Genomic DNA, 16,509 nt, shown 5'->3' with positions numbered 1-16,509 from the left:
TATTTGAACTGGGGACCCCCCAAAATAATCATATTTGAACTGGGAACCCCCCACCCTGACTAGCACTTGGAATTGTAGGAGTTGAGGCATTACATGTTGTTCCACAGATACATGTGAAAATAGCATTGTAAGCTTGTAGATCGGCTATTTTCTAAATTGTTACCTCTTTCTTATGTAACATTTGGCCAATGTTTTTATAGTATAGTGTGTTGACTACTTATGATGCAGTAATGGTCTTGTTTTTATTTATTTATTCTTCATTTTCAAGGTATTAAAAGACTTTTAAGACCTTTATTAATTGTCACTTTAGAAATGTGCAGATACCCTGTATACACGTACAGTATGCTGTATGTTGGTTTGTTTACTGTTGACTGAGGAAACAATGTTGCACATTAAGCTAATCATCTGTGGACCACCTTAGGGGGTCCCGGCCAACAGTTTGAGAACCACTGCCTTAGCTAGCTCTGTACTTTGTCCCACCACTGCCCCCCCCCCACAAAAACCCACACTTTCCACCTCCACACAACAACAACAACAATACAACATTAATAACAATAGAGGGGGAAAAAAACTAAACAGATTAGGTCGACAGAGAAGTCGATTTCTCATTGGTTGATAAATTCATGCATCAATATATTAATTTCCAAAAACCCTAAGCAACCAATCAGACACATTTGAGTCTTAAGCGAGGATTTCAAACCACCAATCACCATGTACAGTACGGACTGAGAGAATTCAACCAATCACCAGCTGACCCCGCCCGCCCCCTATAGGGAGAGGCGGGGTCTAGATCCTCTTGCTGCGGTTGTGATTGGTTCATTCCTGTCGGAGAGAAGAGGTGTTTCTTTAAGGAGTTGTAAACACTTCCTGTTTTGGAACGAAACAGACACACATGTTATTGTTACACAATAAAGGCACGCACGCGCACGCACGCACACGCACACACCCACACACACACAGTTAAAACAATAAGACCATTAGGGGGAAAAGGATTTTTTCAAATGCTAGTTTCCAGATGTAACGTATTTTATTGACTGGGGATGAAATGTTCATTATCAATATCACACCAAATACAAACCTTTTCTGGATCAGGGCCCACTTTAGAAACCTGAAAGCGTTCGCGGCCCACCCACCTGACCACGTCTAAACACGTGTCAAGTGGTCAGGTGGGTGGGCCGCGTGCATTTTCAGAGCATGTTTTATGTTAACTCATTTACTGCCAAGAACAACTTTAACGACTTTTTTCCCCATAGGCCCAGACTGCCAAGAACTACTAAAACGACTTTTTGAGAAAACAAAAAAAAAGATAAGATTTGTTTTTCTCACACAGAACCCAAGATATCGTGATCCGAAGATTTGCTGCTCCATTTACTTCTTGGTTAACTTATTACTTAAAAATCCTGTATCTCTGCTCCTGTGTACTTTTTTCTTACTATGTATTTTTGCAGCCAGAAATAAGTTTGGCAGTGAATGAGTTGAAGGGATATTTCACTTTCAAAAAAATGTTGAGACATTTTATCGTCTACTCAGGCTTTTGTGTTTCACCCCAGACGCCCCCTTCCTATACAAACCCTTGTAACTTCAAACTCCATTTTAACCATGTTAGATTAATCGGAAACATCCGTCCTTGGTTCTGGTGACTGATGTTGTCCTTCTAATACGTGAGGAGACCGTGTTTTTTCAATTTCTTTTTTCATTTATTTTGAAGATTTGTTTCGGAAAATGAAAAAATGGATACAATAAAAAAAAAATGAAATAAATGAAAAAAAGTAATCGAAAAAACACGGCCCCTCACGTATTAGGAGGGCAGGATGAGTCACGAGAACCAAGGACGGGTGTTTGTGATGAATCTAACATGTTAAAAATGGAGTTTGAAGTTATAATGGGTTTGTATAGGAAGGGGGTGTGTCTGATAATGAGAATATCAAATATTTAAATACTGAATCAAGCAACTTAAAAACTGTCTGGGGGGCTCACAAAAGCCTCAAAAGTAGCAGATCTACAAGCTTGAATTTGCGCCGTGTTTCCAGCTTGTAGATCTGCTACTTTTGCTATTCTTGAATTTGAATCCTGACAGAGACGACACGTACGATATGAAGATAATGATGAAAAGGAGTAAAGCGCTCCTTTAAATGGTGTCGTGCACAAATATAGCAGATCTACTAACTCGGCTGAAAAATCATTCGCAATTTGGCCCAAAACAGTCATGCCAGAATGAAATGTTTCACTGTTGTAGCTTTACTGGACCACAGTTATGATACTCCATTAGTTTATTAAAAGCTATTTGTTTTTTATAATCTATTAGTTTGATTAACTTCAAGTTTGATTCCACCTCTATTTCAGATCGTTGTTTTATAGGTGTCACGATTCGCCTAATCCAGGATTCAATTCCACTTTCGATCTTAAGGTCACGATTCGATTCAATGTTTAAAACATCCTTTTTTACAGCACTATATCATTATTCATTGTTAGGCTGTTGAGTCTTGATTTGTAAAGAACAACAAGTTTCTCTGTCCTGCTATGCTACTATAAAATGAAGAAAGATGTTATATTGTGTGTGTGTTATTCTCCAGCAGGTGGGGGTGGCTTCACCTGTTTGATAATTTCTCCGGTCCTCTCGATGACGATGGTTTTCTCGTCCCTGATGGGAGACGTGGCCAGATAGTCGTCACCTAGGAGACCCAGGATGGGATACTGGTTCCTGTACCTACACACATGTACACACACATGTACACACACACACACACACACACACACACACACACACACACACACACACACACACACACACACACACACACACACACACACACACACAGTCACACACACAGCTCATTACCGTTTTCAAAAGGGATTCATATTTTATCTACACTTTTTAAAAAAGAATACAACAGCCCCAAGGCATAGGCGGCGGGTGAGCTCGACAATTGGGAAGGCTGGGGATCGGCCGCACGCTGGGGATCGGCCGCGGCTGGGGATCGGCCGCGAAGTTTTTGGTTACTTTATTTCGGTTATAGGGTTAGGGTTAGGGTTAGATTAGGGTTAGGTTTTTTAATTCATATTTCTGCCTGATTTTACTGATTTATTATTAATTCCCAGAATTTCCCAGCATAACATTTCGGAAGGCTTAGCCTACCCTAGCCTTCATTACCCGCCGCCTATGCCCGAAAGGGCTGACACAGAAAAAAACAAGATAACAAATAACCACTTAAAAACAGATACCTACACAATGACAGTCGATAACACAAAAAACTAAAGATATAAGTAAAGAAAGAAAAGACAGAGAAATTATGGGATGTTTACCTCTTAGTGATGGTTGTCTTGGTAACACTCTTGGAGCTGTCGGTTCTCTCCTGCTTCAGTCTCTTGATCTCCTAAAGGTCACACAGAGGTCAAACAAGATTTACATGTTTTGATATAGATTATTAGTTTCCATTATAGATTCCATTATAGCATGCTAACTTTCCAGGAATGGAAAGGCTGCAGTTTCTATTAGCTTGGATTCCCCCATCGATGATGTCACTGGTAGGCAGGTTTCTGAACTGTCCACAAACCACCAATGAGACACAGAGTGAGTAGACAGAAATGGTGCCATCTTATAATGAGCAATAGTGAGGACCAATTATATGAAGATAAGGTTGAAGATGGGTGAAGTGCTCCTTTAATTATTGATTAATGGTGAACTAATGTGCGCCGTTTCCTGATAAAGGGACAAGCTCATCTTGTCTGCGCAATCATTCTATTGAATGGGTCACCACTTTTGGTGTGACACACAGCTGACGGTATTACTGGTCTTGTTTTTATTACATTAACTTGTTGCACCTGTGAGACATGGCAGAGATTGAGAGAAGACAGAGAGGTTGCCGTGGAAATATTCCACTATCTTTGGATTTATTGGTGAAAGGAGGAGAACGTCAATGCAAATTGGCCTTGATGATTGATGAAGCCCAGCACAGCTCACAAGAGTTACTTTTAAAGGAGAATTCTGCCTATGATTTTGTGATATCATAGGACGAGTGGTACAGTAGAAACAATTCATAACTCCATCCTGAATCAACCGCAGCTAAAAAACAGTGGGACTCGTGTATTTTATGTTTTTGTCCCAGATGGGCCACTGTAGACTTTGCAAAGTGACGTATATTGTTTACTGACCTCCTCCTGGGTGGATATTATGGTCTGTCGTTGCTCCAACATGGACAGAAGTTCAGAGATCTTCAGCTGAAGAGATTTATCTGAAGAAGAACGATCACATGACTTTACCTCCAACTGGAGTCTGGACACCTGAGACTGAGAGAGAGACATAGAGATAGAGAGCGAGAGACAGAGAGATAGAGATAGAGATAGAGATAGAGAGAGAGAGAGAGAAATGAAGAACAATGCAACAGCATACAGCCTCTACATAAGCTTTGCATTATGCAGGACAAAATGAATAAGAAGATAACACAGTAAGCATGTCAGATAGAGTCCTTTCTGTAATGAACTGTTGTTACTTCACAGATAATTAAGACTATTGAACGAGTAGAGTGACAATTTTATTTCATTGTAAATCTTCACGGCTACTAAGATCATCTTAAGGTCCGTACACACCGGGAGCGTTTATTTGGTGCAATTAATGTGCGTTAATTCAATGAAGGAGGCATCTCACCAAATGAATAGTTTGATGTGAAACAATGGTGACACATTTCCGTTTCATTCATCGGCGTCGTGCATTACCTGTAGACGTTGCACTTCAGTGTTTCTGTCCGTCTTGATGCTGTTCAGCTGCTCTTCATACTGTCGCCTCAGAGCTTCAGTTTTCACCAGGAGAGAGTTGCTGCTCGAAGCGCTGGACGCACTGGACAACTACAATGTAGACAATTGAATGAATTTGTGGGATGAGGAGCACAGCTGAGTATGTGGGTTGATGTATTGATGTATTAACGTTTGTGTCTGCATGTGTTAAAGGAGTAGTTCACCGACTTAAAACTTATTTTCTATCACATCCCATGAAGTCTTTTCAAGTCAATTCATGGAGAAGTTCTTGTCGCATTCCTGAGCCAATAATTTGATGACCGGCAGAGTAGGAGACTCAAAGAGTTTCCTACCGAGTCTCCTATTTACCGATGACCCGGTCATCGACTTATTGGCTCAGAAACGCGACGTGTAATTGATAGAAAATAAGTCATTTCTTTGGGGTAAACTAGTTTAGTTTCAGTTCACTCAACGTCCTGCATGTGTGCCATGCTTGACCAACGACCATTGAGTCGGAATACTGATATATTATTGATTTCAGCTGTCACAATTCCAAACATACAAACATGACCCGCTTTAATTACTTCAGTCTATATTAGTAACTAATGACTAGTATTAAAATACTATTGTCTTTTTTACGTCCAATGTATTTGTATTTAAGTTCATAAGGTTAACATAAGTATAACTACATGCATTTGAAATTAAATTAAAATGTTACTTTTCAGGATTCCAATTCCAAAATAGCAAAAAAAAATCTGGATTCCAATTAAAAATAGCAAAAATAAAATATAATTGTAGATCGGCTATTTTTGCTACTTTTGTGTGACAGAGAATGGCATTTTAAAAAGTTTAAATATGGAGATAAGAGGTGTCTGCCTGACAGTATATCCAATGTTGCCCTCTGGAGGGAGTGTGGAAATAATAGTGGCCCTCCCCTGAGTTAGACAGACAGACAGACAGACAGACAGACAGACAGACAGACAGACAGACAGACAGACAGACAGACAGACAGACAGACAGACAGACAAACAGGTACCTTCTGCCTCAGTAGATCGTTGTCTCTCTCCATCGTGCGGACGGTTCCCTCCAGCTCTTTGATCTTAAATTCTCGTCCAGAATCGTTCGATCGGCAGCTCATTAAATCTGTCTCTAACGACGCACTGCTGTCCTTCAGAGACGTCTGCACACACACACAATTTCACTTTTAAATGTATTAGCATGACAGTATGAATTATGATGCTTTTTACAGTTTAGATAGGACAGTTCACGCACGCACGCACACACACACACACACACACACACGGTACCTGAAGCTGCCTGTTGTTCTCTCGCAGGGCCTCTAGGAGACGATCATACTGCACCGCCTGATCAGACTTAAAACTGAGATCTCTCTCTAGAGACTCCTTGTCACTCTCTAAACGCTGAGACACAGACAGACAGAGAGACAGAGACAGAGAGAGAGAGAGAGAGAGAGAGAGAGAGAGAGAGACAGACAGACAGACAGACAGACAGACAGACAGACAGACAGACAGACAGACAGACAGAGACAGAGAGAGCAAGAGAGAGAGTTAATTTTATCTATAAAGCACATTTCAAAACAACCAAAGGCTGACCAAAGTGCTGCACAGCAAGGCAACAGACAGACATTGAAATACAGTGCATACAGTACCAATAGCTGAGTTTAAAACACATAGGAGTTTAAAAGAAGTGTCCAACCATTGCTCCATAAAGGCAGGAGGTTTTTGAAAAGGCCAGAGGGAGAACAGGTGTGCTTTAAGTCTGCATTTAAACAATATCCAAGGAAGGTGCAGAAACAAGTCCCTAGGACTGTTTTGTGTTATCCTTTTAGCATTAATGTCTGACTGTACCTTGTGCTGTTTACTGTTCTAAACTGTTGATCTAAGCCTGGTGGTGTTGGGGCGGGGCGAAGCAGCTCAAATATATCTACGGTGGTACCAGCCCATGTTGGGCTTTAAAAAACAAATAGTGACGTTTTAAAATCAATTCTGTATTTGACAGGAAGCCAGTGAAGGGAAGCCAAACTGGGAGTGACTGGCGCCCCACTGTGGGTCTAGCAGCAGCGAGCAAGGTTTCTCTTTTCAGCCCGTGACCCCCCAAAACGATCCTATTTGAACTGGGGACTCCCCCACCCTGACAAGCACTTGGAATTGTAGGCATTACATTTAGTTTGACTTGGCTTCACAGATTAATATTGTGAAAATAGCCGATCTACAAGCTCACAACGCCTCGCACTGCAATGTTTGCCTCTTTCATAAGTAATATTTGACAGTTTGGTATTAAAAAGGTCTTAAAAGTCCTGAAATTCTAACTTTAGAAATGTGTAGATACCTTGTATACACTTATACTGTATGGTTTGTTTACTCTTGAGTGACACAACAATGTTGCACATTAAGCTGATCATCTGGGGACCCCGACCCACAGTTTGGGAACCAGGTCTAGAGAGAGAAGCGCTATAGCAAGTTGCAGTAATCTAGGCGGGAGAAAATGAGGGCATGGATGACTTTTTCCAGATCGTGGGTTGATAGAAAGGATTCGATTTTGTGGCAACTTGTCGAAAACGTGGACGAAAACTCCATTGACAACAGCATTGATCTGTTATTGACTCTGCTATCTAAGGGCAGAGTCTAGGAGCACACACACATTTTTGTCATGTGAGGTGGTGGTATTATTTCTGTTTTATTGTCGTTGAAAAACAAGAGGGAGAGTTTGGATGAGATGGAAATGTAAAAAACTTCATAACAATGTGATGTGATGTCATGTCATGTCATGTCATGTCATGTCATGTCATGTCATGTCATGTCATGTCATGTCATATGAAGCTCACCTTCAGGTCACCGGTGAGGTGAGACAGTTCTTCTCTCAGGCTGCTGAATGTGGACAACAAGAGGCGCATCGACCTGTCTGCTGTTAGACGAGTCTGAGAGACAGACAGACAGACATACACAGAGACACACACACACACACACACACACACAGACAGGCAGTCTTAATTGAAACACGTTGCACTGTGATATTAGAGTTAATTGACATTGATTGGCTGGGAAGTTGATTTCTTCTGCTGCATTCCGATAGGGTTGAGTCAAATTCTATTCTAGGTCTGTTAGGGGAACAGATATACCTGTACACTGTCATGTTGTTATTACTTACGCTTGTTTTTCTTGACCACAGTTTAGAGAGCACATTTAGAGAGCAGGCTATTTTGACAGATGCTAGGGTTCATTGTTTACCAGGTATCCTATAGTTTCAATGTACAGATTATTATGTTGATAGCATATTGTTTACACTGGGGAGAGATTCCTGGTTCTTGTGATCCTAGTGTACTGAGGCACCCCACCGTCACTCTACATTCTATGTACGTATGTGTTTAGCTTGCTTATTGTAGGACACTCTGGATAAGAGCGTCTGATAAATGCCTACATTGTAAATTGTTCACTGTGTTGATGAGAAAGTGTTGGAATAGAGTGATTTATGTTGAAGGTTTGGCAGTGGAACAAACGGCAACACCAACTGGACAGTCAAAACAGATTCAATGTGATTGATGTGATATTGAAGGGTATGGCACTATATAAACTGAACTGTCAAAACAGTTCAAGATGATTGATGTGATATTGAAGCTCATGGCAGGGTTTCAAGAAATGCAGCTTAAAATAATCTTTGTACAGACTGTGCATGCTTCTGCGTGCTCAGAATAATGTTGACATTAGATGTCATGCTCATAACCTGACATAACATGTTGACATCAGATGTTGACAAAACTCTCTCTTTTCTTGTTGTTGTTGTTGATCCAATTGGAACAGAGATTACGGTTCCTTTTTTTTAAACATTTCTGTCTGACAACCGGATTGTAGTTATTATTTAGTCACAAGCTCTTGTTAATACATACTTTTCATTGGTCCAATATGTATTAAAACCACAGAGACGCTTAAACACTTTGACTTCACAACAGTCAATGTTGTTCAATGCTTTGTTCAATGTTTTTTTTATTGTTTTTTTGTCCAAGGACCCCTTTAGCTGAAAGAGAGGACTGCCATTACATACTGTATAACATTGTGTTGCAGATTAAACTTTTTTCATTAGATTTCATAGATAGCTTCATAGACTTGTTTGACAGCACTGTCATCAGTGATGTGTAAATTAATGTTTGTTTGATTGTTTACATAATCCTTTCTATTAATGTGTTGGATTCATGTTAATGTGTATTTTCAGACATTTAACCACTTAAACCCTCAATATTTTTGGCTCTGTACTTGGTCTGATCTTTTTTCCACCTCTACACCAAAACTCTTCGCCGAATAGGGATGCTAGGGTTCAAGTCGTTAATGTAAAGGAAAAAAAAGAAGGACAAAAAAGTTCCAATCACACAATGATTTAGCGACTCCCTCCCCTGTAGTAACCTTGAGGACCACCTAGGGGTACCCCAGCCCCTGTTGAAGACCCCTGCTTTACAGGCTTTCACTTTACTTTCACTACACACGATCACAACACGTCGCGATGCTTGTACCGGCTATTTCTGCTACTTTTGTGACGCTAGTATGATGAAGTAAGGCATTAATTAACAAAAAAGAAGAAGAAAAACACATAACGTCTCTGTCAGGTAGAAATCTAATATGTCTAAAAATGTTACTTTTCAGGATTCAAATGAAAAAAATTGCAAAAGTCGCAGATCTAAAAGCTCTAAACGTGTCGCTTTGTGCGTTTCGAGCTGCAGATCTGCTACTTTTGATGTGTTTGTGTGACACTGTAGTATGATCAAGAAGGGCTCAATGTAGAAAAGAGGTTTCTGCCCGACAGCAAGGATAAAAAGTTGAAGTATGGAGATGGGAAGTTTCCAGTGGTGGAAAGTAATTGAGTACATTTACTTAAGTACTGTACTTAAGTACAATTTTGAGGTATTTTTTACTTTACTGGAGTATTTCCCATTTTCAGTACTTTTACTACTCCAGTACATCTCAGAGGCAAATATTGTACTTTTACCACTACAATTCTTTGAAGACTTTAGTTACTAGTTACTTTTCAGATATAAATTATGATATATTGAAACATACATTAACCACTTTAGTCCTATTTTATACATAGGCTATTTGAAAATAGCAGATCTACAAGCTCACAACCCGTCGCATAGCGACGGGTTGTGAGCTTGTAGATCGGCTATTTTCAAATATTTAGTACTTTTACTTTTAGTACTTTAAGTACATTTTGATGCCAATACTTTTATACTTTTACTCAAGTAAAGTTGTAATTCCGGACATTTACTTGTAACAGAGTACTTCTACAGTGCATTATTGATACTTTTACTAAAGTAAAACATTTGAGTACGTTTGACACCACTGGAAGTGTCTGTGTGTCACTTACCTGCAGCAGGTATCTGATCTGTTGTTTTGTAAGTTCAGAAGCTCCTCTGGGAATCAGAGCTTCAACTTCCTCTTCCTGGAAAACATACGCATGTGCACGCGCGCGCGCGCGCACACACACACACACACACACACACACACACACACACACACACACACACACACACACACACACACACACACACACACACACACACACACACACACACACACACACACACACACACACACACACACACACAATGAATATGCACGACATGTCCTAACATCACATTATGAAGGTTTGCTGTGTTATGAAGGAGACTGACCACTAGGTGTCAGTGTAAGCCTGCTACTTGCACAGTCTAACTCAAGGAGCAGAAATCCACACAAACAAAACTCCTGAACTACATTGATACAGTCTGCTCTGCTGTCTCTGTCTGTAGTTCTAAGTAAGTCAACTTTATTTGTATAGCACCTTTCAGAACATGCTGTACAATAACACACAATGTAAGTAAGTACACGATAAAGTTAAGACACAGAGCAACAGAAAAGCAATAAACATTCAGCTTACGCAAATAGCAAGATAAGAACATCATAAAATAAAGTGCTACTACGGAACACATGTGTTTTTAAAAGACTTTTAAAACAGTCAACTGACTCTGCCTTTTTTTTTAATGCTAAGGGTGAAGCTTTCCCTAGTGTGGGAGCAAACACTGCAAAGGCACTAAGGTCAGCCTTAGTGTTTGAAGCCTGGTCTTTGGGACATCTAGAACAGTGCTTCTCAAACGTTTTCATGTCAAGGACCCCTAAATGTATACATGTGTATTTGGCCACGGAGCCCCATCAGATAATATATTGTGCCAGGGACCCCCTATAGATTTGTGGTGTCAAAAATCTCAGAAATATTTTAAAAAATCACACCCTGTGTGAAGGTAGCGGCGCCTTTGATACATTATGTCATCGATATGTGTTTATAATGTGTTTATAGCCATGTGTCACGTGAAGCTTGACCAATCACTTTGTTGACGCACCTGACCAATCAGAGCGTTGACGGGTCTGACCAATCAGAGCGTTGAGGGGTCTGACCAATCAGAGCGTTGACGGGTCTGACCAATCAGAGCGTTGACGGGTCTGACCAATCGGAGCGTTGACGGGTCTGACCAATCAGAGCGTTGACGGGTCTGACCAATCAGAGCGTTGACGGGTCTGACCAATCAGAACGTTGACGGTGAACACGGACAAAGTCAGGTATAGAGCGGCTAGCGCCGCTAAAAATGTTGAAATATATATATAGGATCAAAGTGGTTACATACTGTAGCTTTTGATATATATTAACTAATTTAGCTGGGGACCCCCTGGAACCCACTCAAGGACCCCTGAGGGTCCCCAGACCCCAATTTGAGAACCTCTGCATTAGACCACGGACCACCATAACTCTGAGAGTGTACAAATGGAACCAAATGGACCCGTACGGGTCCATTTGGTTCCATCTGTACACTCTCAGAGTTACAGACCCATAAGGGTCCATTTGGTTCCTATTTCCTAACTATCAATCATTTGGCTGGGGACCCCGTGGAACCCGTTCAAGGACCCCTGGGGGTCCCTGGACCCCTTTGAGAACCACTGATCGTGAAGGCCATTCCCAGAAGACCTGAGAGATCTCACATTTCTAAGTGGACGGAGTCATTCAGAGATGTACATTGGGGGCCAGCCTGCATGTGTAATGCTTTATAAGTGATTAAAACATATTATTTGAAATAAATTCTACAAGCAATAGGCAGGCAGTCAGTGAAGTGAAGCCAGCACCGGAGTTATGTGTGATGTGAGACTGGTGTTTGTAAGGAGTCTTTTGTACTTAGTTGTAGTCTTAGAGATGGAGGAGAGACTAAGGGTGGTGAAAAGGCCATTACGGTAATCTAGATGACATGAAACACATGAAAAAATGACTTTAAATGAATGGAAAGTTACCTGCACCCGGAGGGCAGTGGGGTAATTGAAGAGAGTGTGTGTGTGTGTGTGTGTGTGTGTGTGTGTGTGTGTGTGTGTGTGTGTGTGTGTGTGTGTGTGTGTGTGTGTGTGTGTGTGTGTGTGTATGTGTGTGTGTGTGTGTGTGTGTGTGTGTGTGCGTGAGTGTGAGTTTGACCCAGTTACCTGGTTGTAATGACCGCATGCATGTTCTCATTGTTAATTAGGGTTGTTTTGTTTGTTTGGTCTTTTGTTTCACATGTACAGAATGTTATTTAGATAGCATGTTGTTTAGACAGATGCTAGGTTCATGATTTACCTGGTAACCTAGTTTACTGAGGCACTACACTGTCTCTCTGCATTCTATGTGTATGTGTTTACCTTGCTTACTGTAAGTCGCTCTGGATAAAGAGCGTCTGATAAATGCCTACATTGTAAAATGTGTTGTGTATATTGTGTAGCAGTGTTACCTTGAAGTCGACACCGGGGTCCAGCTGGTGCTTCCTGTCAGAGGAAAACACACAATGAACGAGATGGGAGGGACAGGGTGTGTGTGTGTGTGTGTGTGTGTGTGTGTGTGTGTGTGTGCGTGTGCGTGTGCGTGTGCGTGTGCGTGTGTGTGTGTGTGTGCGTGTCTTCAGTGCTCATTATGTGTCCATCATTCACATAATGTACTTTAATAACAGGATTATATTTTTTGTAAAAGACGTCGTCGTGTCTCTCCACATGGAGTGAGGAGACAACCATTTGTTTGAAGCTGGTCTTATCTTGAAGCGCAAAGTCTGTGAGGAAAACAGCATTGCACCGCGACGACGCCAGACCAAATGGCCGAAATGTATACGGGGTTGAAGTGGTTAATGTATGTGTTGTAATGACATTCAAAATCTACAAAGTAACTAGTAACTAAAGTTTTCAAATCATTGTAGTGAAGTAAAAGTACAATATTAGCCTCTGAGATGTAGTGGAGTAGAAAGTACTGAAAATTTCAAATATTCCAGTAAAGTAAAAAATACCTCAAAATTGTACTTAAGTACAGTACTTGAGTACATGTACTTAGTTACTTCACACCACTGTACACATCGCATAAGCCAAAGTATGCAAATCCTTTGAGTCCTCGTTAGCTCTTATTATTCTCGTCCATCTTACCGTCCTTGTATCTTGCTAACGTGTTCAGAGATGATGGAGTGCAGGTCACAGTTCTTGCGGTAAACCTCGGCCAGCAGCTCCCCGAAGAAGCGCGTGTCCATCTTGTCCAGAGGGGGCGCTATGGCCGCCTCCGCCCGGCGCTCCATCACCCGGTGCAGGACGGCGGGCTTCACCACGCTGACGATCTCCACCTCCTCCACCTCCACCACCTCCTCAGACTCCTGCTCCTCCTGGTGCTCGTCTAGCACCACCTAGTGGAAAGAGAGAGAGAGAGAGAAGTGTAAACAGGTTTATTTACAGAGCAATTTCATAGTAGAAATAAAGAATATCAAAAATAAAAACACATTGTTTGCCTTGAATAACAATATTTACTAGAAATTGAAATTACAGCACTAGCTTAACGATATAATTAATGACTAATGTTGGTAAAAGCAACGGAATTGTTTCTGTACGCACATGTGTTAACCCTTTAAGACGTGTTCTTTGGCTATTCAAACATTGCAGATCTACAAGCATTTTTGTAGTTCATGGAACTACAAAAATGTAGTTCCAGGAAGCCCCAGCAGCAAAGATTTGAGTTAGAAATGTCCACTTAAAAAAATGTAATTCAAACATTTGCACAAAATAATGTTCATGATTTTTTCAAAAAATAGCAGATCTACAAGCTCATAGCACAGCACTCGGTAGATATGAGCTTGTAGATCTGCTATTTTTGAAAAAATCATGAACATTTGTGCAAATATTTGAAATATTAGCTATATTTAGCTATATTTGAACATTAACTATATTTGAATATTAGCTATATTTGAATAGCCAAAGAATCTAGAATGACACAGATGCGTTCCCGGATTGAATGGGTTAAACAAAGCAAATGTAGCCTAAATCTGTTGACAAAACATTTAATTTGAACACTGTTCCGTGATCACGTGGCTGCGTTGAGCTGAGAAAGAGGCAAAGGGGACAAGCTTTCTCAGCGCAGCATTACATAACTGTGTGGATACTGATATCCAGAACTGTGCGTGGGGCTGTCGGGTGAAATGGTCTTTCAACAGCTCGTCACATGAAAGATCAATGAGTGCCTCCTGCTCAGACAGTGGGAGGCTTGTTGCAGTGTGCGTAAACAAAATGATTGCGGATCGAATTGTCCGTGCGCTCTCTTTTGGGGAAATCGTTACGAAATAGTCTATGTAGGCTACAGGTAAGCCTTTTAAAGCCTTTCCGGGCCTCCAAAAAGGCATCAAGCAGAGCAAAGGCCCCAAAAATCATGTAAGCGCAACAACCTGGAGTTTCTTACTCCAGTGTCCTGACCTGGTAGCCCCCCCAACCCACCCCACGCTTACCGGGGAACTGCTTTATTTACGAGGTCTATAGACCAATTATTTGTTTACTAACATTGAGACTGGATGCACAGATTGTTTCATGCAATCAATTCTCAACCTGTCTCAACCTCCTCCTGTGTGTTGGCTAGTGAGGAGTGTCCTAGCGAGACCTGACAGAATGGGTTTCATTTGGAGGCAGTATGACGTTTGGAGCCAGTGTGACATTGTCTTTTAAGGGGTCTATAGACAGCTATCACCAAAATCTGAGTACCTCCCAAAAGCTTCAGTACCTCCCAAAACAAACTGATACGACGACTACTTCTCCGCCTAAAGCCCATCACCCCATAGCCTGACACTCAGCCTGAATTTTCATTTCGTTTCACTCCATTATTCAGTCTGAAAGCCCTCTCAGTGCAGACATTTTCTGAGGTGGGGGCATGGCCAAAGTTGGACTCTTTGGCGATTGGTTCATACTGGATTATCCCGATCCCGATTCGTCGTGCAGATTTTCAACCGAGAAACCCCCGCCTTCGACACCGTCACCAGCAGTGTTGTGCCTGAACGCGTTCAATGAACAATCGTTCATGAACTCGTTCATATTTTGGGCGAACGTGAACTGAACGTACTGTATATCCGATAGATGAACGTTATCGTGAACGCGTTCATTCTGGCGTTTGTGAACGGCGTTCTCTCTTCGTTCAACTTCGTTCAAGAGTGTCCCAAATTTCCATGGTTACATCGGTTTGTCATGTTGTATTTCATCCTATTCTGTGTTTCCGAGGCGTCTTGAACGCACCATCAGCCAAAAAAAGAGAAAAGCAAGGCTGTGTCTAACATTCATATGCGCAGCGCTGACTAGTCAGAGCAGCACAGACAGTTACGGCCACTCGGCCAGGGCGAAGAGCTGACACAGGGCGAAGAGCTGACCACCCGCTCTGCGAAGCTCATTTCCCGGCCACAAGCATTTGGAAGTTGAATTGTGTCTCTTCCAAAGTATCGGTGTTGTTTCCTTGGCTTCACTGCCGACGAAATTAACTTGAAGCTGGGCTGAATTAATAAGTAAACACCGCGGAACGGCGAAATGAGTTTGGGATCATGTCACAACAACAACGTGGCTGATGCGTCGTAGCACCGTAGCCTAACAGCCGACTTTAGGACGGTAGCCCCGGCCCCCGAACCTCTGAATGACCGTCATATTGTAGTCTGGACGTCCGACCCGACTTTATTTTGGCATTAAAAGTGGACTTCTGCACCTGGCTTTTGATGTTAACAGTGTCATACACTCACTTTGACAAGCCCCCAGCCCCCCCCAAGATGAATGAAAATCTTTAGAAAATAGCAGATCTACAAGCTCACTGTGTTGCACCGTGACCTGTTGTGAGCTTGTAGATCGGCTATTGTCCAATAGCCAAAACTTAAATAGGGCTGAAGTGTTTCATGTATTTGTAAAATCTACAAAGTAACTACTAAAGTTTTGAAATAATTCAAAATAAAGTACAGTACTTGAATAAATGTGCTTAGTTACTTTACACCACTGGAAATAATAAATATAGGGTGCTTTGTGTATGTACACCAGAGTATGTGGATAATATGTTTAAGAAATATATAATGTATAAGAAAATTAAATAAATAACATTGGTTTTATAATGAATTGGATAAATAATAAAAGTATAGTAATAATAATAAATAATATATTTGGTTGCATCCTGCTCCATATACAATACAATGCACTGCTTTTCAGTTCATCATTCAAGTTTGAGCCAATAAAAAATATGCGATTAATATATGATTAATATGCGATTAATCGCACGATTAACTACACAAATCATGCGATTAATCGCGATTCAAAATTTTAATCGCCTGACAGCACTAATACATATTGAAAAAAAAAGAACGAAAAAGAACTGAACTAGTTCATTTTTTGAACCATGAACTTTAGTTCAAAATTTTGAATTATGAACTGAACTTTGAACTAGTTCATTTTAAAATTTGTG

The 16,509-nt window shown here is 41.1% G+C and overlaps 1 protein-coding gene across 1 annotated transcript; it reads right to left on the bottom strand.

Moving 5' to 3' along the window:
• Window positions 1-536: 536 nt before the first annotated feature.
• Window positions 537-15,710, bottom strand: LOC311056782 (protein POF1B-like; the record flags this gene model as incomplete). The annotated part of the gene is made up of 12 exons (XM_084073588.1): window positions 537-867; window positions 2,593-2,707; window positions 3,304-3,374; window positions 4,153-4,287; window positions 4,714-4,842; window positions 5,768-5,911; window positions 6,039-6,152; window positions 7,577-7,669; window positions 10,105-10,179; window positions 12,521-12,554; window positions 13,197-13,447; window positions 15,666-15,710. The coding sequence occupies 12 exons, from the start codon at window positions 15,708-15,710 to the stop codon at window positions 847-849; spliced, it is 1,227 nt and encodes a 408-aa protein (XP_083929714.1). The 3' UTR covers window positions 537-846.
• Between the last annotated feature and the right edge of the window lie 799 nt (window positions 15,711-16,509).

Source organism: Gymnoscopelus microlampas (genome assembly GCF_963454915.1).
Source record: "Gymnoscopelus microlampas genome assembly, chromosome: 12".
Lineage (NCBI taxonomy): Eukaryota > Metazoa > Chordata > Actinopteri > Myctophiformes > Myctophidae > Gymnoscopelus > Gymnoscopelus microlampas.
The sequence above is the reverse complement of the archived record's forward strand: the minus strand, read 5'-3'. Positions and strand labels throughout refer to the sequence as shown.